Source organism: Dendropsophus ebraccatus, chromosome 13, assembly GCF_027789765.1.
Source record: "Dendropsophus ebraccatus isolate aDenEbr1 chromosome 13, aDenEbr1.pat, whole genome shotgun sequence".
Taxonomy (NCBI): domain Eukaryota; kingdom Metazoa; phylum Chordata; class Amphibia; order Anura; family Hylidae; genus Dendropsophus; species Dendropsophus ebraccatus.
Genome location: NC_091466.1, coordinates 77,736,677 through 77,761,529, shown reverse-complemented (window position 1 = coordinate 77,761,529; position 24,853 = coordinate 77,736,677). Strand labels below are relative to the sequence as shown.

At 44.4% G+C, this 24,853-nt stretch overlaps 1 protein-coding gene across 1 annotated transcript in view; it reads left to right on the top strand.

Annotated features, from left to right (window-relative positions):
* KCNK10 (potassium two pore domain channel subfamily K member 10) overlaps positions 1-24,853 on the top strand; it is a 73,345-nt gene that overhangs the window by 35,348 nt on the left and 13,144 nt on the right. Inside the window, exons 2-4 of the mRNA XM_069950451.1 lie at positions 13,189-13,553; positions 24,381-24,498; positions 24,613-24,773. Coding sequence (XP_069806552.1) covers positions 13,189-13,553; positions 24,381-24,498; positions 24,613-24,773 — 644 coding nt within the window. The remainder of the gene's footprint in view (positions 1-13,188; positions 13,554-24,380; positions 24,499-24,612; positions 24,774-24,853) is intronic.

Here is a 24,853-nt window from a genome sequence, read left to right as displayed (position 1 = left end):
TGTGTTAGTGTTGGGTTGGAGGCTGAGGCTGTGGAGGACAGTGATGTGTTAGTGTTGGGTTGGAGGCTGAGGCTGTGGAGGACAGTGATGTGTTAGTGTTGGGTTGGAGGCTGAGGCTGTGGAGGACAGTGATGTGTTAGTGTTGGGTTGGAGGCTGAGGCTGTGGAGGACAGTGATGTGTTAGTGTTGGGTTGGAGGCTGCCGCGGATCCATCACTAATCTCCCTGGAGAAGATGATTTTCCGGTTGACAGAAGGTAGAAACTTTTTTGTATCCAGATCCCTAAAAACAGATCAGAGACCCTGCAGAGGAGAGCGGACTATGGAGATGATAGAGTTGGGGTCTTTCTTTTGGGCTGAGGTTGGTGCCCATCACCGTTTGCCCTCCTGTATTAGCAGCGGCTCAGCTCAGTCCATCCCTTCCAGAAGATCCTTAGTCAGTCACATGATAGCGGCAGCCGAGCTCCTCACTCCCCTCCTCTGGCTGTCAGTCACATGATAGCGGCAGCTGAGCTCCTCACTCCCCTCCTCTGGCTCAGTCAGTCACATGATAGCGGCAGCCGAGCTCCTCACTCCCCTCCTCTGGCTCAGTCAGTCACATGATAGCGGCAGCCGAGCTCCTCACTCCCCTCCTCTGGCTCAGTCAGTCACATGATAGCGGCAGCCGAGCTCCTCACTCCCCTCCTCTGGCTCAGTCAGTCACATGATAGCGGCAGCCGAGCTCCTCACTCCCCTCCTCTGGCTCAGTCAGTCACATGATAGCGGCAGCCGAGCTCCTCACTCCCCTCCTCTGGCTCAGTCAGTCACATGATAGCGGCAGCCGAGCTCCTCACTCCCCTCCTCTGGCTCAGTCAGTCACATGATAGCGGCAGCCGAGCTCCTCACTCCCCTCCTCTGGCTCAGTCAGTCACATGATAGCGGCAGCCGAGCTCCTCACTCCCCTCCTCTGGCTCAGTCAGTCACATGATAGCGGCAGCCGAGCTCCTCACTCCCCTCCTCTGGCTCAGTCAGTCACATGATAGAGGCAGCTGAGCTCCTCACTCCCCTCCTCTGGCTCAGTTAGTCTGATCCCAAATTAAGCCCACAGATACATTGGGTGCCTGGGAAGGTTAGAGTGAAGGTCCCATCCCCGCCAGATGTACAGGAGGGGAGGGGGGGGGGCAGAGCGCCCCATAGAGATGACTGGGAGAATCTCCATGCTGCACAAACAGGTGATATAATTAGCGCTGCAGCTCCCCAGCAGGAAAGGCAGTTGGAAGCCTTAGCAACCAATAGGATTACTACTTTCATTTTCAAAGGGAGCTGGAATCTGATTGGTTGCTAGAGCAGCTGCCTCACAAGATCCACAGAAATAACTGTTAGACCCCCTACTCCTACTATACAGTACAGGTATACAGGACACTACAGGTATACAGGACTCCAAAACTATAAACTACAGGTACACAGGACCTCTACCAACTCTGCACTACAGGTGTACAATATCTCCACCAACTATACTCTACAAGTATACAGCCCCCGACCCCAACTATATACTACAGGTATACAGGACCCCAAAAAACTATACACTACAGGTATACAGGACCCCCCAAATCTACAATAACTGAATTTAAACATGCCTGGGAAAAACATATATGTATCCTAAGATAATAAGAATGGAAATGCTAAAAGGGCAGACTAGATGGACCAAGTGGTCTTTTTCTGCTGACAATGTTTCTATACATTACAGGTATACAGGACCCCCCTCCACTATACACTGCAGGTATACAGGACCTCCACCAACTATATACTACAGGTATACAGGACCCCCTGAACTATATACTACAGGTATACAGGACCTCCACCAACTATATACTACAGGTATACAGGACCCCCCAAACTATACAGTACAGGTATACAGGACCCCAAAACTATACACTACAGGAATAGGGGTCCCCCAAAACTACACTACAGGTATACAAGACCCCCCAAAACTATACACTACAGGTATACAGGAGCCCCCAAACTATATACTACAGGTATGCAGGACCTCCACCAACTATATACTACAGGTATACAGGACCCCCCCCCAACTATACAGTACAGGCATATAGGACCTCCACTAACTATATACTACAGGTATACAGGACCCCCCAAACTATATACTACAGGTATACAGGACCTCCACCAACTATATACTACAGGTATACAGGACCCCCCAAACTATACAGTACAGGTATACAGGACCCCAAAACTATACACTACAGGAATAGGGGTCCCCCAAAACTACACTACAGGTATACAAGACCCCCCAAAACTATACACTACAGGTATACAGGAGCCCCCAAACTATATACTACAGGTATGCAGGACCTCCACCAACTATATACTACAGGTATACAGGACCCCCCCCAACTATACAGTACAGGCATATAGGACCTCCACTAACTAAATACTACAGGTATACAGGACCCCCCAAACTATATACAACAGGTATACAGGACCTCCACCAACTATATACTACAGGTATACAGGACCCCCACACTATACTGTACAGGTATACAGGACCCCCCAAACTATACACTTCAGGTATAGGGGTCCCCCAAAACTATACACTACAGGTATACAAGACCCCCAAAACTATACACTACAGGTATCCAGGACCCCCCAAACTATATACAGGACCACCAAACTATACGCTACAGGTATACAGGACCTCCACCAACTATATACTACACGTATACAGGACCCCCCCAAACTATATACTACAGGTATACAGGACCTCCACCAACTATATAGTACAGGTATACAGGACCCCCAAACTATACAGAACAGGTATACAGGACCCCCAAAACTATACACTACAGGTATAGGGGTCCCCCAAAACTATACACTACATGTATACAAGACCCCGAAAACTATACACTACAGGTATACAGGACCCCCAAACTATATACTACAGGTATGCAGGACCTCCACCAACTATATACTACAGGTATACAGGACCCCCCAACTATACAGTACAGGCATATAGGACCTCCATTAACTATATACTACAGGTATACAGGACCACCAAACTATACACTACAGGTATACAGGAACCCCCCCCCCCCCCACACACACACACACTTTACACTACAGGTATACAGCACCTTCACCAAGTATATACTACAGGTACACAGGATCCCCAAACTATACACTACACCTCCACCAACTATACACTACAAGTATACTGGACACCCCAATTCTGCAGTACAGGTATACAGCACCTTCAACAACTATACATAACAGGTATACAGGACCCCAAACTATACAATGCAGGTCCCCCACACACTCTACACTACAGGTATACAGCACCTTCACCAACTTTACATAACAGGTATACAGGACCCCCCAAACTATACAGTGCAGGTATACAGACCCCCCCACACACACACTACACTACAGGTATACAACACCTTCACCAACTATATACTAAAGGTATACAGGATCCTTAAACTATACACTACAGGTATACAGTGCCCTCCAACTCTACACTACAGGTATACAGCACCTTCACCAACTATATACTACAGGTACACAAGATCCCCAAACTATACACTTCAGGTATACAGGACCCCCCAAACTATACACAACATGTATACAGGACCCCAAACTATACACTACAGGACCCCCCAAACTATACACTACAGGTATACTGGAACCCGGACTATAAAATACAAGTATCCAGGACCTTCAAACTATAAACTACAGGTATACAAGACCTCCACCAACTATATACTAAAGGTATATAGCACCTTCACCAACTATGTACTACAGGTATACAGGACCCTCAAACTATACACTACAGGTATACAGCCCCCCAACTATACACTACATGTATTCAGGACTCCCCTCAACTGTACTCTTCAGGTATACAGCCCCGACCCCACCCCAACTATACACTGCGGGGGAGATTTATACACCTGGTGTAAACTGCCCACAGCAACCAATCACAGCTCCTTTTATATTTTACCAGAGCTGAAAGCTGAGCTGTAATTGGTTGCTGTGGGCAGTTTACACCAGGTGTTAATTTGCACCCTTTCATAAATCTCCCCCTATACAGGACCCCTAAAAACTATACACTTTAGGTATACAAAACCCCTCCAACTATACACTACAGGTATACACAAATTTCACTGATTAACTAAGATGAAACAATATCTTTTAGACCAGCGGCGTCAAACTCAAATACACAGTGGGCCACAGTTGGACAAAATCGCGGGCCAATCTTAATAATTATTGAAGTGTGAATTTGGCAGTCCGTGTCAGTGGTGTGAGTCTCCCAGCGCTGTGCACTGTGATAAATGACATGATAAATTGCTATGATATGATTAAACCCAAACCCATGTTATAGCCAACCCCCCCCCCCCAATATTGCCCCATGTTGTAGCCAACCCAACCAAAATTGCCCCATATATTAGGCAGCCCTCCCAATAGTGCCTTAATAGTAGCCATCCACCCAAGTGTCCCATATAGTAGCTAGCCCTCCCCCGTAGTCTCATATAGTAGCCAGCCCTCCCCCATAGTAGCCATTGCGGGCCAGATGTAATTCAAACTCTGAATTGCCTGGAGGGCCAAAAATAATGGCAGCACGGGCCAGATTTGGCCCACGGGCCAGAGTTTGACATGACTGTTTTAGACTACTGCAGTTTTCTGTTAAGCACCATTTGCAATGACAATAAACAAGGCCCAAGGCCGATCACTGCAGGTGGTGACATAAATCTGGATTCTGCATGTTTTCCACATGGACAATTGTATGTTGCTGCTTTAGAGTTGTATTAGGTGTAAATGTTTATGTCAATGCACCTGGCAATAACACTGCCAATGTTGTGCAAAACAAGGCTGTATATAACACTGCCAATTTTGTATATAACCAGGCTCTGTATAACACTACCAATGTTGTATATAACCAGGCTCTGTATAACACTGCCAATGTTGCATATAACTAGGCTGTATATTACACTGACAATGTTGTATATAACCAGGCTGAACATAACACTGCCAATGTTGTAGATAACCAAGCTCTGTATAACACTGCCAATGTTGTATATGACCAGGCTTTGTATAACACTACCAATGTTGTATATAACCAGGCTCTGTATAACACTGCCAATGTTGTATATAACCAAGCTGTATATAACACTGCCAATGCTATATATAACCAGGCTGTATATAACACTGCCAATGTTGTATATAACCAGGCTCTGTATAACACTGCCAATGTTGTATATAACCAGGCTCTGTATAATGCTGCCAATGCTGTATAACCAGGCTGTATATAACACTACCAATGTTGTATATAACCAGGCTCTGTATAACACTGCCAGTGTTGTATATAACCAGGCTCTGTATAATGCTGCCAATGCTGTATAACCAGGCTGTAGATAACAATGCCAATGTTGTATATAACCAGGCTGTATATAGCACTGACAATGCTATATATAACCAGGCTGTATATAACACTGCCAATGTTGTATATAACCAGGCTCTGTATAACACTGCCAATGTTGTATATAACCAGGCTCTGTATAATGCTGCCAATGCTGTATAACCAGGCTGTGTATAACACTGCCAATGTTGTATATAACCAGGCTCTGTATAACACTGCCAATGTTGTATATAACCAGGCTCTGTATAATGCTGCCAATGCTGTATAACCAGGCTGTAGATAACAATGCCAATGTTGTATATAACCAGGCTGTATATAGCACTGACAATCTTTGTATATAACCAGGCTGTATATAACACTGCCAATGTTGTATATAACCAGGCTCTGTATACAGTCTGATCACATGACATCTCTGGCTTTTAGGTATTTAGGATGTTTAAAGTTTTTAGTTTATTTCTAATGTGCATAAGCTACAATTTACATAAACAGAGCAGAACTGTCGGGTATATAGGGGGTATATAGGGCTCCTGGCGATTTCCCCGTAAAAGAAAACCAAGGACATAGATTGGCCTCCTGTGCAACCTTGGAACAAATCTAATTAACACCCTGACACTTTATACCCGGGCAGCGCCGGCTACATTTTCTAGTAACAAACTAAACATGACTGGAGGAGATGAATTGATTGGGGGAATACAAACATGAAGTCTTCCCAAAAATTTGGGCCCCGTGGTTGTGTTATGAGTCGACCCCTCCAATGGCTGTATCTGTATCCCCCCTCCCCCCCCCCTGCCAGTTGATTACTATGATATCGGAGTGACAATGTGGTGAACGTCCGCTCTTCTGTTATTACACATTTCCCTTTTCTTTAACGTCTTTCCCTGTGAACGTCTTCTAGGTGGGAGGTGATCAACAACAGAGCACTTTGTCAGCATCTGTACTACTCACTGTGTGGGGAAACCATATATACTTTCCTGCCGTCTCCAATCACATAATAATCATTAAGACAGTGTTGCACTTTTCTTCTCAATATTGCAACCTGCCCCCCCCCCTCCACCTTCCTTCTCTGTTTGTGTCCCCCTCCCCCAGTTACCTATTATGAGGAGAATCATCATTCTTACTAGAGACTATAAATTATAGTATTCAACATAGTAAAACTGAGACACAGTAAGAACCAGGAACCCAGAGAAGAAACATTACAGGGAGAGGGAGAAGAATGGTGTGCTATAGTGAATGAATGCAAAATGTTATAAAGTAGCCACAAATCCCAGCACAGAATACACTATACAAGAAAACCCAGAAGATATGACACAAATTCTAACAACTACTATAATACTGCTCCCTATATACAGGAATATAACTACTATAATACTGCTCCTATATACAGGAATATACTACTATAATACTGCCCCTATATACAGGAATATACTACTATAATACTGCTCCCTATATACAGGAATATAACTACTATAATACTGCTCCTATATACAGGAATATAACTACTATAATACTGCCCCCTATATACAGGAATATAACTACTATAATACTGCTCCCTATATACAGGAATATAACTACTATAATACTGCTCCTATATACAGGAATATAACTACTATAATACTGCTCCTATATACAGGGATATAACTACTATAATACTGCTCCCCTATATACAGGGATATAACTACTATAATACTGCCCCCTATATACAGGGATATAACTACTATAATACTGCCCCTATATACAGGAATATAACTACTATAATAATGCTCCTATATACAGGAATATAACTACTATAATACTGCCCCCTATATACAGGAATATAACTACTATAATACTGCTCCTATATACAGGAATATAACTACTATAATACTGCTCCCTATATACAGGAATATAACTACTATAATGCGGTTCACGGAAGAAAAAGAGCGCTGCACCTCACACCTACGGCTGATACTAGTGCCGCTAGGCTAAATAAAAAACACATCAGAATTTTTTGTGTATGAATTGATCAAGCCATACTGCCCCATGTACCATCGTGCAGGTATCTGATACCCATGGGTCCCTACACTAAGTCCACACCGTGCCAGTCAGTGGCCACCAACCCCGCAGGCGCGCACAGTCAGGGAACGGGGGCCATGGGACGGCCCTGCGACCCCCATGCCACAGGACCAGACCCAAAAACACCACACCAGAACCCGGCCAGCACCGCCGGCGGAGAAGGTCGCCCCCAAACAGCACAAGTCTGGATGAGGTATTGCGCTCACCATAGCTGCTGCAGACAGAATGGGAAAAGACAGGAGGGATTAAAACCATGTGCACTCAGGTGTCTCCTGCTAATTGCGGTCATGTGGGTCTCACCAGGAGGAGTGCAATACACGGAGAAAAGAGAGAAACAAAATGCGGTTCACGGAAGAAAAAGAGCGCTGCACCTCACACCTATGGCTGATACTTGTGCCCCTAGGCTAAATAAAAAACACATCAGAATTTTTTTTTTTAGCCTAGGGGCACTAGTATCAGCCATAGGTGTGAGGTGCAGCGCAATTTTTCTTCCCTGAACCGCATAACTACTATAATACTGCTCCTATATACAGGAATATACTACTATAATACTGCTCCTATATACAGGAATATAACTACTATAATACTGCTCCCTATATACAGGAATATAACCACTATAATACTGCTCCTATATACAGGGATATACTACTATAATACTGCCCCTATATACAGGAATATAACTACTATAATACTGCTCCTATATACAGGAATATAACTACTATAATACTGCTCCTATATACAGGGATATAACTACTATAATACTGCTCCTATATACAGGAATATAACTACTATAATACTGCTCCTATATACAGGAATATAACTACTATAATACTGCTCCTATATACAGGAATATAACTACTATAATACTGCTCCTATATACAGGAATATAACTACTATAACACTGCTCCTATATACAGGAATATAACTACTATAATACTGCTCCTATATACAGGGATATAACTACTATAATACTGCTCCTATATACAGGAATATAACTACTATAATACTGCTCCTATATACAGGAATATAACTACTATAATACTGCTCCTATATACAGGAATATAACTACTGTAATACTGCTCCTATATACAGGAATATAACTACTATAATACTGCTCCTATATACAGGAATATAACTACTATAATACTGCTCCCTATATACAGGGATATAAATACTATAATACAGGGATATAACTACTATAATACTTTTCTCCGTGTTTTGCACTCCTCCTGGTAAGACCCACATGACCGCAATTAGCAGGAGACACCTGAGTGCTCATGGTTTTAATCCCTCCTGTCTGTCCCATTCTATCTGTGATAGCTATGGTGAGTGCAATACCTTATCCAGACTTGTGCTGTTTGGGGGCAGCTTCCTCCGCCGGCGGTGCTGGCTGGGTTTTGGTGTGGCATTTTTGGGTCTGGTCCTGTGGCATGGGGGTTGCAGGGCCGTTCCATGGCCTCCCTTCCCTGACTGTGCACGCCTGCGGGGGTGGTGGTCACTGACCGGCACAGTGTGGACTTAGTGTAGGGACCCATGTGTATCAGATACCTGCACGAGGTACATGGGGCAGTGTGGCTTGATCAATTCACATACAGAATTCTGATGTTTTTTATGCAGCCGAGAGGTACTAGTATCAGCCATAGGTGTGAGGTGCAGCACTCTTTTTCTTACCTGAACCGTATTTTGTTTCTCTCTTTTCTCCGTGTTTTGCACTCCTCCTGGTAAGACCCACATGACCGCAATTAGCAGGAGACACCTGAGTGCTCATGGTTTTAATCCCTCCTGTCTGTCCCATTCTATCTGTGATAGCTATGGTGAGTGCAATACCTTATCCAGACTTGTGCTGTTTGGGGGCAGCTTCCTCCGCCGGCGGTGCTGGCTGGGTTTTGGTGTGGCATTTTTGGGTCTGGTCCTGTGGCATGGGGGTTGCAGGGCCGTTCCATGGCCTCCCTTCCCTGACTGTGCACGCCTGCGGGGGTGGTGGTCACTGACCGGCACAGTGTGGACTTAGTGTAGGGACCCATGTGTATCAGATACCTGCACGAGGTACATGGGGCAGTGTGGCTTGATCAATTCACATACAGAATTCTGATGTTTTTTATGCAGCCGAGAGGTACTAGTATCAGCCATAGGTGTGAGGTGCAGCACTCTTTTTCTTACCTGAACCATAACTACTATAATACTGCTCCTATATACAGGAATATAACTGCTATAATACTGCTGCTATATACAGGAATATAACTACTATAATACTGCTCCTATATACAAGAATATAACTACTATAATACTGCTCCCTATATACAGGAATATAACTACTATAATACTGCTCCTATATACAGGGATATAACTACTATAATACTGCTCCTATATACAGGAATATAACTACTATAATACTGCTCCTATATACAGGAATATAACTGCTATAATACTGCTGCTATATACAGGGATATAACTACTATAATACTGCTCCTATATACAGGAATATAACTACTATAATACTGCTCCTATATACAGGAATATAACTGCTATAATACTGCTGCTATATACAGGAATATAACTACTATAATACTGCTCCTATATACAAGAATATAACTACTATAATACTGCTCCCTATATACAGGAATATAACTACTATAATACTGCTCCTATATACAGGGATATAACTACTATAATACTGCTCCTATATACAGGAATATAACTACTATAATAATACTCCTCCTATATACAGGGATATAACTACTATAATACTGCTCCTATATACAGGGATATAACTACTATAATACTGCTCCTATATACAGGAATATAACTACTATAATACTGCTCCTATATACAGGAATATACTACTATAATACTGCCCCCTATATACAGGAATATAACTACTATAATACTGCTCCTATATACAGGAATATAACTACTATAATACTGCTCCTATATACAGGAATATAACTGCTATAATACTGCCCCCTATATACAGGAATATAACTACTATAATACTGCTCCCTATATACAGGAATATAACTACTATAATACTGCTCCTATATACAGGGATATAACTACTATAATACTGCTCCCTATATACAGGGATATAACTACTATAATACTGCTCCTATATACAGGAATATAACTACTATAATACTGCTCCTATATACAGGAATATAACTACTATAATACTGCTCCTATATACAGGGATATAACTACTATAATACTGCTCCCTATATACAGGGATATAACTACTATAATACTGCTCCTATATACAGGGATATAGCTATTATAATGGATATGAATATGTAGGTTTTCCTGGTGTTTTGTAGGTTGCGGTATAGGTATGGTCTGGTTCTGGCTGTTATGTGTGTGGCGGTGAGATCAGGGTCTCGTTCCCTGTCGTGCGCAGTAGCACATGGTCTGATCTCTCTGCTGGGCCCCCTGGGGCTCTATGATGTAGGTGACTCCCTGGGCTCGGGAGCCGCACGCTGTGCTAGTGCAGGTGACTATACCTCACACAGTGCTACATCTGCAGGTTAACCCTCGCACAGCTGCTTCCTCCCTCCATTAGAACAAGGCAGGGGCCACAGCTGGCAGGTAAGGGCCCCTATTCGGGGCTGTTCTCAGGGTTTAAGGCTGATCACTATAGAAGTCTTACAGAAGGGTTTATTGATGGTAGAAACTGTCAGTGAGTAGGATGAGTATATGACAGTGGACAGGACACCAGGGAGTGCTCGGAGGAGCTGAGGTCATTCCTGGTGCTGAGGAGGAGGAGGCGAGGAGTTCTGCTCTGAGGTCACAATCACCTTCTGTGAACAATGTATTAGAGGAGGGGACACCACAGGGTACGGCTCTATCACCGGCAGGGATTTCATCTGCTATCAGAGGGTATAGCAGTTTACAATATACAAGATATCACATAGTAACATTAAATCTAGGGCTGCACCCTCTCTGTATCTGCTGCTATTCTGTATCTATATACAGTGCACAGTACCACTTCTCCTGTCCTGTATGCTGGGTGTAATCCTCAGTATATATATATATATACAGTGCACAGTACCACTTCTCCTGTCCTGTATGCTGGGTGTAATCCGCAGTATATATATATACAGTGCACAGTACCACTTCTCCTGTCCTGTATGCTGGGTGTAATCCTCAGTATATATATATATACAGTGCACAGTACCACTTCTCCTGTCCTGTACGCTGGGTGTAATCCTCAGTATCTATATACAGTGCACAGTACCACTTCTCCTGTCCTGTATGCTGGGTGTAATCCTCAGTATATATATATACAGTGCACAGTACCACTTCTCCTGTCCTGTATGCTGGGTGTAATCCTCAGTATATGTATATATATATATATATATATATATATATATATATATATATATATACACACACACACACATGGTGCACAGTACCACTTCTCCTGTCCTGTATGCTGGGTGTAATCCTCAGTATATATATATACAGTGCACAGTACCACTTCTCCTGTCCTGTATGCTGGGTGTAATCCTCAGTATATATATATATACAGTGCACAGTACCACTTCTCCTGTCCTGTATGCTGGGTGTAATCCTCAGTATATATATATACAGTGCACAGTACCACTTCTCCTGTCCTGTATGCTGGGTGTAATCCTCAGTATATATATATACAGTGCACAGTACCACTTCTCCTGTCCTGTATGCTGGGTGTAATCCTCAGTATATATATATACAGTGCACAGTACCACTTCTCCTGTCCTGTATGCTGGGTGTAATCCTCAGTATATATATATACAGTGCACAGTACCACTTCTCCTGTCCTGTATGCTGGGTGTAATCCTCAGTATATATATATATATATATATATATATATATATATATATATATATATGTATGTATATACAGTGCACAGTACCACTTCTCCTGTCCTGTATGCTGGGTGTAATCCTCAGTATATATATATATATATATATATATATATATATACAGTGCACAGTACCACTTCTCCTGTCCTGTACGCTGGGTGTAATCCTCAGTATATATATACAGTGCACAGTACCACTTCTCCTGTCCTGTATGCTGGGTGTAATCCTCAGTATATATATATACAGTGCACAGTACCACTTCTCCTGTCCTGTATGCTGGGTGTAATCCTCAGTATATATGGAGAGTGCACAGTACCACTTCTCCTGTCCTGTATGCTGGGTGTAATCCTCAGTATATATACATACAGTGCACAGTACCACTTCCCCTGTCCTGTATGTATGGACAGTGCACAGTACCACTTCTCCTGTCCTATATATATGGACAGTGCACAGTACCACTTCTCCTGTCCTGTATATATGGACAGTGCACAGTACCACTTCTCCTGTCCTGTATATATAGAGAGTGCACAGTACCACTTCTCCTGTCCTGTATATATAGACAGTGCACAGTACCACTTCTCCTGTCCTGTATATATGGACAGTGCACAGTACCACTTCTCCTGTCCTGTATGTATGGACAGTGCACAGTACCACTTCTCCTGTCCTGTATATATATAGAGTGCACAGTACCACTTCTCCTGTCCTGTATATATAGACAGTGCACAGTACCACTTCTCCTGTCCTGTATATATGGACAGTGCACAGTACCACTTCTCCTGTCCTGTATGTATGGACAGTGCACAGTACCACTTCTCCTGTCCTGTATATATGGACAGTGCACAGTACCACTTCTCATGCCTGTGACAATGTATAACAATGTCTTTCTCTTGCAGTGGCGGTGCCATCGACTGTGCCCTCGCCTGCCCCTCCTCCTGCCCCCCCGTCTGATCCGAAGCCGAACGGGCACCACCCTTCTCCCACCCCCACACCGACCCCTCGATTGTCTGTATGTTCCCGGACGACTATGGTGACCACAATGGACAACACCTCCAGAGGTCTACACTCAGTCATGAAGTGGAAGACAGTCTTGGCCATCTTCGTGGTGGTGGTGGTGTACCTGGTCAGCGGCGGCCTAGTCTTCCGGGCTCTAGAGCAGCCTTTCGAAAGCAGCCAAAAAAGCACAATAGCCCAAGAGAAGCTGGATTTCCTGCAGGCGCATTCCTGTGTGACGCAGCAGGAGCTGGACGCGCTCATCAAGGTAACAGCACTATGGAAGAGATTGTAACGGACGTGTGTGTTAGCGTTACTGTGGAAAGTTTGGATGTAACCTACATATGTTGTGGTCATGCCTTCATAGTGGGCATGCTCTTTCCAATATAATGTTTGACCTTACATCCTCCTGACACATTACATATAGCAATACACAACATCCTGGGCCAGGGCTGGACTGGCCATCTGGGAATCCTGGCAAATGCCAGATGGGCCTGTTCCCCTCCCAATCAGCGAACAAAGTATTGTTCTTCTATTTTGCATAAATCAAAAACTACACAGACGTATAAGCAGCTAGAAGATGTAATGATGTCATTAAAAGTTCTTGAGCACCAGCTCAGCAATCGGAAGCTTAAGGATCTTTGGATGAGAAAGGATGAGTTAAAGAGGAAGTCCAGTGGGAAAAGGGGGGGGGGGTGTAAAAATTTATATGGCCCGGGAGTGGTGGGAAATTAAAAAAACAAATCTTCTTACTACTCCCCAAACCCATGCTGGCCCGCACGACGGAACTCCCAGACTCGGCCGGCTGTCATTTGCTCCGCAGTTACGGGTGCGTCACAACTCAGCATCCACGTCACAGACTGGTGGGACTCACTGACCAATCACTGACTGGCTGAGCGAGGAATCTGTCAGCCACATCATGATGTAGCCTGCTGGGAGCTCAAAAGACTATCGGCGGGGTCCAGGAGCGGGTCGCGGCTCAGCACGGGCACCAGGACAGGTTAATATAGCAGATTTTTTTATTTACCCCCACCCCCTGTCCTTATTGAATTTTAGTTCCCTGCCAGATTTCTTCTTTAATAAAGGTTCTGTAAGAAAGCTTTGCTAAAGCGTGAGAGTGTCGGGTTGCTGAGCAGGGGTCTAAGAAAGAGGGCCACAGACAGTAGTCTATATAACAGAGAGTGGGAACCATGACCAGGAATTAGGGACATTGGAGTCTAATCTGTCTAATGTCTACATTCTATGCCACCATTCTAAGTCTACAGTATATTCTATGCCAACATTCTACGCCTACATTCTATGACAGCATTCTATGACAGCATTATAAGTCTACAGTATATTCTAAGACAGCATTCTAAGCCTACATTCTATGCCAACATTCTACGCCTACATTCTATGCCAACATTCTAAGTCTACAGTATATTCTATGCCAATATTCTATGTCTACATTCTGTGTCTACATTCTATGCCAACATTCTACGCCAATATTCTATATCTATATTCTATGCCAATATTCTAAGTCTACAGTATATTCTATGCCAACATTCTACGCCTACATTCTATGCCATCATTCTAAGTCTACAGTATATTCTATGCAAATATTCTATGTCTACATTTTATGCCAAAATTCTATGTCTACATTCTATGCCAATATTCTATATCTACATTCTATGCCAGCATTCTAAGTCTACAGTATATTCTATGCCAACATTCTACGCCTACATTCTATGCCAACATTCTAAGTCTACAGTATATTCTATGCAAATATTCTATGTCTACAATCTATGCCAATATTCTATGTCTACATTCTATGCCAATATTCTATATCTACATTCTATGCCAGCATTCTACGCCTACATTCTATGCCAACATTCTAAGCCTACATTCTATGCCAACATTCTATGCCAACATTCTAAGTCTACAGTATATTCTATGCAAATATTCTATGTCTACATTCTATGCCAATATTCTATGTCTACATTCTATGCCAATATTCTATGTCTACATTCTATGACAGCATTCTAATTCTACAGTATATTCTATGACAGCATTCTAAGTCTACAGTATACTCTAAGCCAACATGCTATGCCTGCATTCTATGACAGAATTCTTAGTCTACTTTCTATGATAGCATTCTAAACCTTTATTCAGTCATGCTTCTAAGCCTATATTCTATATCACCATTTCAGCTGACATGCTATACCAACATTCTAACCCTTCATTCTGTGTCATGATTATAAGTCTATGTACTATTTTAATATTTTAAGCCTTCATTCTATGGTAACATTCTATGCTTACATTCTATGTCAGAACATTGATATATAATGTTGGCTTACAATGTTATATCAGCATTCTGTTGCAAGATATGAATGTAAGCATAGAATGTTGACAAAACCTACATTCTATGTCACCGTTCCATGTCACCGCTCTAAGCCGTGTCTGTACGTATGTATGTACGGACGTAGATCATTGCCTATAATTAGCAGATGGAGAGGATGGATGATCCCCGTGTTGTCGCTTTGTTGTCCTTGTCGGTGTGACTCAGTTGCTGTTACTTAATAACACGTTCTCATGTTTCCATACATTGGGACTTCGCCCCCTCCCCCTGTGATAATTCCCATGATTCATTGCATACATGTAAGAATATTACACAGCCACCTCTTATTCCCCGACATGCCCTGACTCTGCTGGGAAGGCTCCATCCCGTGGTGTCATTGATCTGTGCAGTGATTTAGTGGCGGCTGTGGAGATTAGCTGCTCCGTCTCACTGTCAGCTGTGTAATGTATATATGGATACAGCACTTAGCGTCACTCACTGAACTGAGCAGATCCCAGAAGCCTCGGCTGGTGTGTACAGCGCTGGATACAGTCCTTGTTACATAGCAAATAACCTGGGAGGCAGGAGGGGCCCTGTGTCCTATACATAATGGAAGTACCGACCACCCAACCCACCATGACTGGGACCACTACTGCTGCAGTGTGTACTAGGAAGCCCCTCAGAACCGCAAATCCAGTCCTGGCTGTAGAGCTCACAGAGCATTGTCTACACTGGGTACAGCTGAGAGCAGGACTAGCTATGTACAATGTATCAGTCTGCAGCGCACAGAGCATTGTCTACACTGGATACAGCTGAGAGCAGGACTAGCTATGTACAATGTATCAGTCTGCAGCGCACAGAGCATTGTCTACACTGGATACAGCTGAGAGCAGGACTAGCTATGTACAATGTATCAGTCTGGAGCTCACAGAGCATTGTCTACACTGGATACAGAGCAGGACTAGCTATGTACAATGTATCGGTATGGAGCTCACAGAGCATTGTCTACACTGGATACAGCTGAGAGCAGGACTAGCTATGTACAATGTATCAGTCTGGAGCTCACAGAGCATTGTCTACACTGGATACAGCTGAGAGCAGGACTAGCTATGTACAATGTATCAGTCTGGAGCTCACAGAGCATTGTCTACACTGGATACAGAGCAGGACTAGCTATGTACAATGTATCAGGCTGGGGTCCAGACTGTAGAGCTCACAGAGCATTGTCTACACTGGATACAGTATCACTTCTCAGCTGGGGGCAGGACGAGCTGCAGAACTGACAGTCTTGTATCTTGTGGATGTGGACAAGGTTCTTATTGATTGACAGGAAACACATTTTCATTATGACGAGAATTTGAAGCATTGCTTATATTAGAAAGGGAAAGTTATAAAAGTTTTAATTTATAGAATGATTACACATCCTGCACCCTCCTCCCCTCCTGCAGATACACATCCTGCACCCTCCTCCCCTCCTGCAGATACACATCCTGCACCCTCCTCCCCTCCTGCAGATACACATCCTGCACCCTCCTCCCCTCCTGCAGATACACATCCTGCACCCTCCTCCCCTCCTGCAGATACACATCCTGCACCCTCCTCCCCTCCTGCAGATACACATCCTGCACCCTCCTCCCCTCCTGCAGATACACATCCTGCACCCTCCTCCCCTCCTGCAGATACACATCCTGCACCCTCCTCCCCTCCTGCAGATACACATCCTGCACCCTCTTTTCCTCCTGCAGATACACATCCTGCACCCTCCTCCCCTCCTGCAGATACACATCCTGCACCCTCCTCCCCTCCTGCAGATACACATCCTGCACCCTCCTCCCCTCCTGCAGATACACATCCTGCACCCTCCTCTTCTCCTGCAGGCACACATCCTGCACCCTCATTTCCTCCTGCACCCTCCTCCCTTCCTGCAGGGACACATCCTGCACCCTCCTTCTCTCCTGCAGGGACACATCCAGCACCCTCCTCCCCTCCTGCAGATACACATCCTTCACCCTCCTCCTCTCCTGCAGGCACACATCCTGCACCCTCCTTTCCTCCTGCAGGGACACATCCTGCACCCTCCTCCCCTCCTGCAGATACACATCCTGCACCCTCTTCTCCTCCTGCAGGGACACATCCTGCACCCTCCTCTTCTCCTGCAGGCACACATCCTGCACCCTCCTCCCCTCCTGCACCCTCCTCCCTTCCTGCACCCTCCTCCCTTCCTGCAGGGACACATCCTGCACCCTCCTCCCCTCCTGCACCCTCCTCCCTTCCTGCACCCTCCTCCCTTCCTGCAGGGACACATCCTGCACCCTCCTCCCCTCCTGCACCCTCCTCCACTCCTGCACCCTCCTCCCTTCCTGCAGGGACAGATCCTGCCCCCTCCTCCCCTCCTGCACTGATCTGATGTCTGAGCCTCTCTCTTTGCCCTCCTGTATACTGCAATGCAGCAGGCGGTGAGTGCATCATCTGATGTGATGGAGCAGGCTGGAAGTACATGGCGCACGGAGGGGATTACACATCCTGACGCCAGCAGCATCGCTGATCACCCTCCGGCTCCTGCAGGATCTGCAGTGGAGCAGAAGACACAGGTTGTAGCAGCAGCTGATCTCCACCTCTGCTGTATTACCAGGATTGCGGAGATGAAGAACTTTCATACATGGCTGCTCGGGAGCGAGGTGGCGGCCTGTAATAACCTTATTATTGATGGCAGAGATGCCGCCGCTGCTGCCGCCTTCATATTCCTTTATCCTATCGCGGTGACACAAGATTTATCCCTGAGAGTTAGGGTGCGTTTACACAGACAGATTTATCTGACAGATTTTCTAAGCCAAAGCCAGGAATGGATTTGAAAAGAGGATGGATCCCAGTCTTTCCTTTCTGACCTGATCCCTGTTTATAGTCTGTTCCTGGTTTGGGCTTCAAAGATCTGTTAGATAAATCTGTCTGTGTAAACGCACCATTAGGGCGGCAGAAGAGGATTTTATTTTCTCTGCTGACAAGGTTCTCAGTTATTGAAAGACTTTACTGCTCCCCAGAGAACAGATATAGATCATCTCCACCCGATCCGGAACCTTCACACCTCACAGGTTCCTGATTCAGAGAAATAAAAGCCTCATCTCCGAGGAAAGGAAAAGTTCTACAACTTTCTAATACGTGTTATATAACTCCTCATCATTCCCAAGATGTCTTATCCCCCTCCAGGAGGAACAAATCTGTACATAGCTAGTCCTGCTCTGTATCCAGTGTAGACAATGCTCTGTGAGCTTCAGACTGATACATTGTACATAGCTAGTCCTGCTCTGTATCCAGTGTAGACAATGCTCTGTGAGCTCCAGACTGATACATTGTACATAGCTAGTCCTGCTCTGTATCCAGTGTAGACAATGCTCTGTGAGCTCCAGACTGATACATTGTACATAGCTAGTCCTGCTCTCAGCTGAATCCAGTGTAGACAATGCTCTGTGAGCTCCAGACTGATACATTTTACATAGTCCTGCTCTCAGCTGTATCCAGTGTAGACAATGCTCTGTGAGCTCCAGACTGATACATTGTACATAGCTAGACCTGCTCTCAGCTGTATCCAGTGTAGACAATGCTCTGTGAGCTCTACAGACTGATGCATTGTACATTGCTAGTCCTGCTCTGTATCCAGTGTAGACAATGCTCTGTGAGCTCCAGACTGATACATTGTACATAGCTAGTCCTGCTCTGTATCCAGTGTAGACAATGCTCTGTGAGCTCCAGACTGATACATTGTACATAGCTAGTCCTGCTCTCATCTGTATCCAGTGTAGACAATGCTCTGTGAGCTCCAGACTGATACATTGTACATAGCTAGTCCTGCTCTCATCTGTATCCAGTGTAGACAATGCTCTGTGAGCTCCAGACTGATACATTTTACATAGCTAGTCCTGCTCTCATCTGTATCCAGTGTAGACAATGCTCTGTGAGCTCCAGACTGATACATTGTACATAGCTAGTCCTGCTCTCAGCTGTATCCAGTGTAGACTATGCTCTGTGAGCTCCAGACTGATACATTGTACATAGCTAGTCCTGCTCTGTATCCAGTGTAGACAATGCTCTGTGAGCTCCAGACTGATACATTGTACATAGCTAGTCCTGCTCTGTATCCAGTATAGACAATGCTCTGTGAGCTCCAGACTGATTCATTGTACATAGCTAGTCCTGCTCTTAGCTGTATCCAGTGTAGACAATGCTCTATGAGCTCCAGACTGATACATTGTACATAGATAGTCCTGCTTTGTATCCAGTGTAGACAATGCTCTGTGAGCTCCATACTGATACATTGTACATAGGTAGTCCTGCTCTGTATCTAGCATAGACAATGCTCTGTGAGCTCCAGACTGATACATTGTACATAGCTAGTCCTGCTCTCAGCTGTATCCAGTGTAGACAATGCTCTGTGAGCTCTACAGACTGATGCATTGTACATTGCTAGTCCTGCTCTCAGCTGTATCCAGTGTAGACAATGCTCTGTGAGCTCCAGACTGATACATTGTACATAGCTAGTCCTGCTCTGTATCCAGTGTAGACAATGCTCTGTGAGCTCCAGACTGATACATTGTACATAGCTAGTCCTGCTCTGTATCCAGTATAGACAATGCTCTGTGAGCTCCAGACTGATTCATTGTACATAGCTAGTCCTGCTCTTAGCTGTATCCAGTGTAGACAATGCTCTGTGAGCTCTACAGACTGATGCATTGTACATTGCTAGTCCTGCTCTCAGCTGTATCCAGTGTAGACAATGCTCTGTGAGCTCCAGACTGATACATTATACATAGCTAGTCCTGCTCTGTATCCAGTGTAGACAATGCCCTGTGAGCTCCATACTGATACATTGTACATAGCTAGTCCTGCTCTCAGCTGTATCCAGTTTAGACAATGCTCTGTGAGCTCCAGACTGATACATTGTACATAGCTAGTCCTGCTCTGTATCCAGTGTAGACAATGCCCTGTGAGCTCCAGACTGATACATTGTACATAGCTAGTCCTGTCCTCATCTGTATCCAGTGTAGACAATGCTCTGTGAGCTTCAGACTGATACATTGTGCATAGCTAGTCCTGCTCTGTATCCAGTGTAGACAATGCTCTGTGAGCTCCAGACTGATACATTGTACATAGCTAGTCCTGCTGTCAGCTGTATCCAGTGTAGACAATGCTCTGTGAGCTCTATAGCCTGGACCCCAGACTGATACATTGTACATAGCTAGTCCTGCTCTCAGCTGTATCCAGTGTAGACAATGCTCTGTGAGCTCCAGACTGATACATTGTACATAGCTAGGCCTGCTGTCAGCTGTATCCAGTGTAGACAATGCTCTGTGAGCTCTATAGCCTGGACCCCAGACTGATACATTGTACATAGCTAGTCCTGCTCTCAGCTGTATCCAGTGTAGACAATGCTCTGTGAGCTCTATAGCCTGGACCCCAGACTGATACATTGTACATAGCTAGTGTAAAACATATTGTTAGGTTTCTCTATAGATCAGTGTCCTCTGTAGTATAGAACAGACTGAATCCCATGTGATCGGACGCTGGGACACCAGTGATTGGCACAGATGAGCTGATGGACAGATAAGTATTCACTGTTGGCACATGTCAGGCTCAGGCTTCGGGGTCTATTGGATGTTTAGATAAGAACCAAAGACAAAAAGATTCACTTACAATGACACCATACTGTTATTGAAAATACCACCATACCATGACCACATATAACCACCATATAGTGACTGAATAATACCACCATACTGTTACTGAAAATACCACCATACCATGACCACATATAACCACCATATAGTGACTGAATAATACCACCATACTGTTACTGAAAATACCACCATACCATGACCACATATAACCACCATATAGTGACTGAATAATACCACCATACTGTTACTGAAAATACCACCATACCATGACCACATATAACCACCATATAGTGACTGAATAATACCACCATACTGTTACTGAAAATACCACCATACCATGATCACATAATAGAAACAGATCGCTGAACTCAGGGAGAACAGCCAAATGACAACACTGCCGGCTGCTAATGAAAGCGCTCAATGCAGTGAAGTCCTAGGTGCATTGCCCCCTGGGAAACATGAGTATGCAAAAGAGGAGTCCGTGGAGCCTCATTGAAGAGTCTCAAAACACAGGACTAGCCAGATATCCCTCCGGGAAGGACCCAGCCAAGTGGCAGCTCCTGTTAGGAAACCACCAAATCCACCATATTAAGTGGCCCTATAAGTCAGTGTAAGTATGATCACATAATAGCACCTTATAGTGACCGAATCATACCACCATACTGGTACTGAAAATACCGCCATACCAGGACCACATATAATCACCATATAGTGACTGAATCATACCACCATACTGGTACTGAAAATACCGCCATACCATGACCACATAATAGCACCATATAGTCACTGAATAATACCACCATACTGTTACTGAAAATACCACCATACCATGACCACATATAATCACCATATAGTGACTGAATAATACCACCATACTGTTATTGAAAATACTGCCATACCATGACCACATAATAGCACCATATAGTGACTGAATAATACCACCATACTGGTACTGGAAATACCTCCACAGCATGATCACATATAACCACCATATATTGACTGAATAATACCACCATACTGTTACTGAAAATACCACCATACCATAATCACATAATAGCACCATATAGTGACTGAATAATACCACCATACTGGTACTGAAACTACTACCATAGCATGATCACATATTAGCACCATACTGTGTCTGAAAATTACCACCATACCGCTGTTGAATACCTCCATAAAGTACCACATTACCACTACAGTGACTGAATAATACATCCATATTGTTACTAAATCCTACTGCCACACAATCATCACATATCACCACCATACTGTTGCTGAATAATACTGCCACACCAGGACCACATATCACCATGTAATGTTTGCATAATACCACCATCAGATATAGACTGAATATCTCACCACATCATGACTCCATATTACTATCATAGAGTAACTAAAAATATCATTCTACTGCTAATGAATAATACTGCTACATAATAACTATATGTTATCACTGCACAGTCACTGAATAATACCACCATATATTTCCTGAATACCAGGATCACATATTACCACCATAATGTGTCTGCATGATACCACCATACTGCTACTGACTAAAATAACAGTCCAATATCCCCCCCATATAGTGACTCTATAATGGTATATTCCAGCTGTACACAGGTTTCCCCCCCCCCCCATATTAGTGACTACAGTGCAGTTACATCCAGTGACTACAGGGGGCGTCTTCTCTGAGTTGTACTTTTCCTGTCTTTTCCATCCATTTCAGACCACCATGAACATTTTGCAGATGAGAATAGTAAAACTGCCCCCTACAGAAGAATAATGCCTCGTACTGCCTACTACAGAGTAGTTATGGTCTCTTCATGTCCCCTACAGAGTCATAATGCCCTAATTTTGCTTACTGCCCCCTAAAGAGCAATAATGCCTCTTAATGCCTACTATAGAGTAGTAATGCCCTTTTATTCCCCCTAAAGGGTAATGATCCCTCCTTTGTTCCCCTACAGAGTAATAATAACTCCTGTGCACCCCTATAGAGTAATAGTGCCTCCTTCTTGCCCCTATAGAGTAGTCATGCCTCCTTTGTGCCCCTATAGAGTAGTAATGCCTCATTTGTGTCCCTATAGAGTAGTAATGCCTCATTTGTGCCCCTATAGAGTAGTAATGCCTCCTCTGTGCCCCTATAGAGTAGAAATGCCTCCATTGTGCCCTCTACAGAGTAGTAATGCCTCCTTTGTGCCCCTACAGAGTAGTAATGCTTCCTTTGTGCCCCATAGAGTAGTAATGCCTCATTTGTGCCCCTATAGAGTAGTAATGCCTCCTCTGTGCCCCTATAGAGTAGAAATGCCTCCATTGTGCCCTCTACAGAGTAGTAATGCCTCCTTTGTGCCTATATAGAGTAGTAATGCCTCCATTGTGCCCTCTACAGAGTAGTAATGCCTCCTTTGTGCCCCTACAGAGTAGTAATGCCTCCTTTGTGCCCCTACAGAGTAGTAATGCCTCTCTTGTGCTCCTATAGAGTAGTAATGCCTAATTTTTACCCTACAGAGTAGTAATGCCTCCTTTATTCTCCCTACAGAGTAGTAATGCCTCATTTGTGCCCCTACAGAGTAGTAATGCCTCCTTTATTCCCCCTATAGAATAGTATTGCCTCCTTTATTCCCCCTATAGAATAGTATTGCCTCCTTTGTGCCCCTATAGAGTAGTATTGCCTCCTTTGGGCCCCTTTGGAGTAGTAATACCTCCTTTGTGCCCCTATAGAGTAGTTATGCCTCCTTTGTGCCCCTACAGAGTAGTAATGCCTCTCTTGTGCTCCTATAGAGTAGTAATGCCTAATTTTTACCCTACAGAGTAGTAATGCCTCCTTTATTCTCCCTACAGAGTAGTAATGCCTCATTTGTGCCCCTACAGAGTAGTAATGCCTCCTTTATTCCCCCTATAGAATAGTATTGCCTCCTTTGTGCCCCTATAGAGTAGTATTGCCTCCTTTGGGCCCCTTTGGAGTAGTAATACCTCCTTTGCGCCCCTATAGAGTAGTTATGCCTCTATTGTCCCCCCATCCACCCACACTTGAGTAGTGATGATTTCCCGTCCTTTGTCACTTGCTGATCTGCTCCTCGGTCACCAATAATTTTCCATCCCTCCTCAGAAAGCCATTGATGCCGACAACGCCGGAGTCAACCCCATCGGGAATTATTCCAACAGCAGCAGCCACTGGGACCTGGGCAGCGCCTTCTTCTTTGCTGGGACGGTTATCACCACGATAGGTGGGTCTTGTGAGCCGGACATGCCTGCCCCACGGGTGACAGACAATGATGTCTGGTCACATAGGGAGCCGATCCTATACATTACCATGTGATGACGCCATCTTCTGTCACCAGGTTACGGGAACATTGCGCCCAGCACAGAAGGGGGGAAGATTTTCTGCATCCTCTACGCTATATTCGGAATCCCGCTCTTTGGATTCTTGTTGGCCGGCATCGGAGATCAACTGGGCACAATTTTTGGGAAAAGCATTGCCAGGGTGGAGAAGGTTTTCCGGGTAAGGATCAGTAATTCTTACTATGCCATGAAGCTAAGCTGCGATACACCTTCTATGCCATGAAGCTAAGCTGCGATACA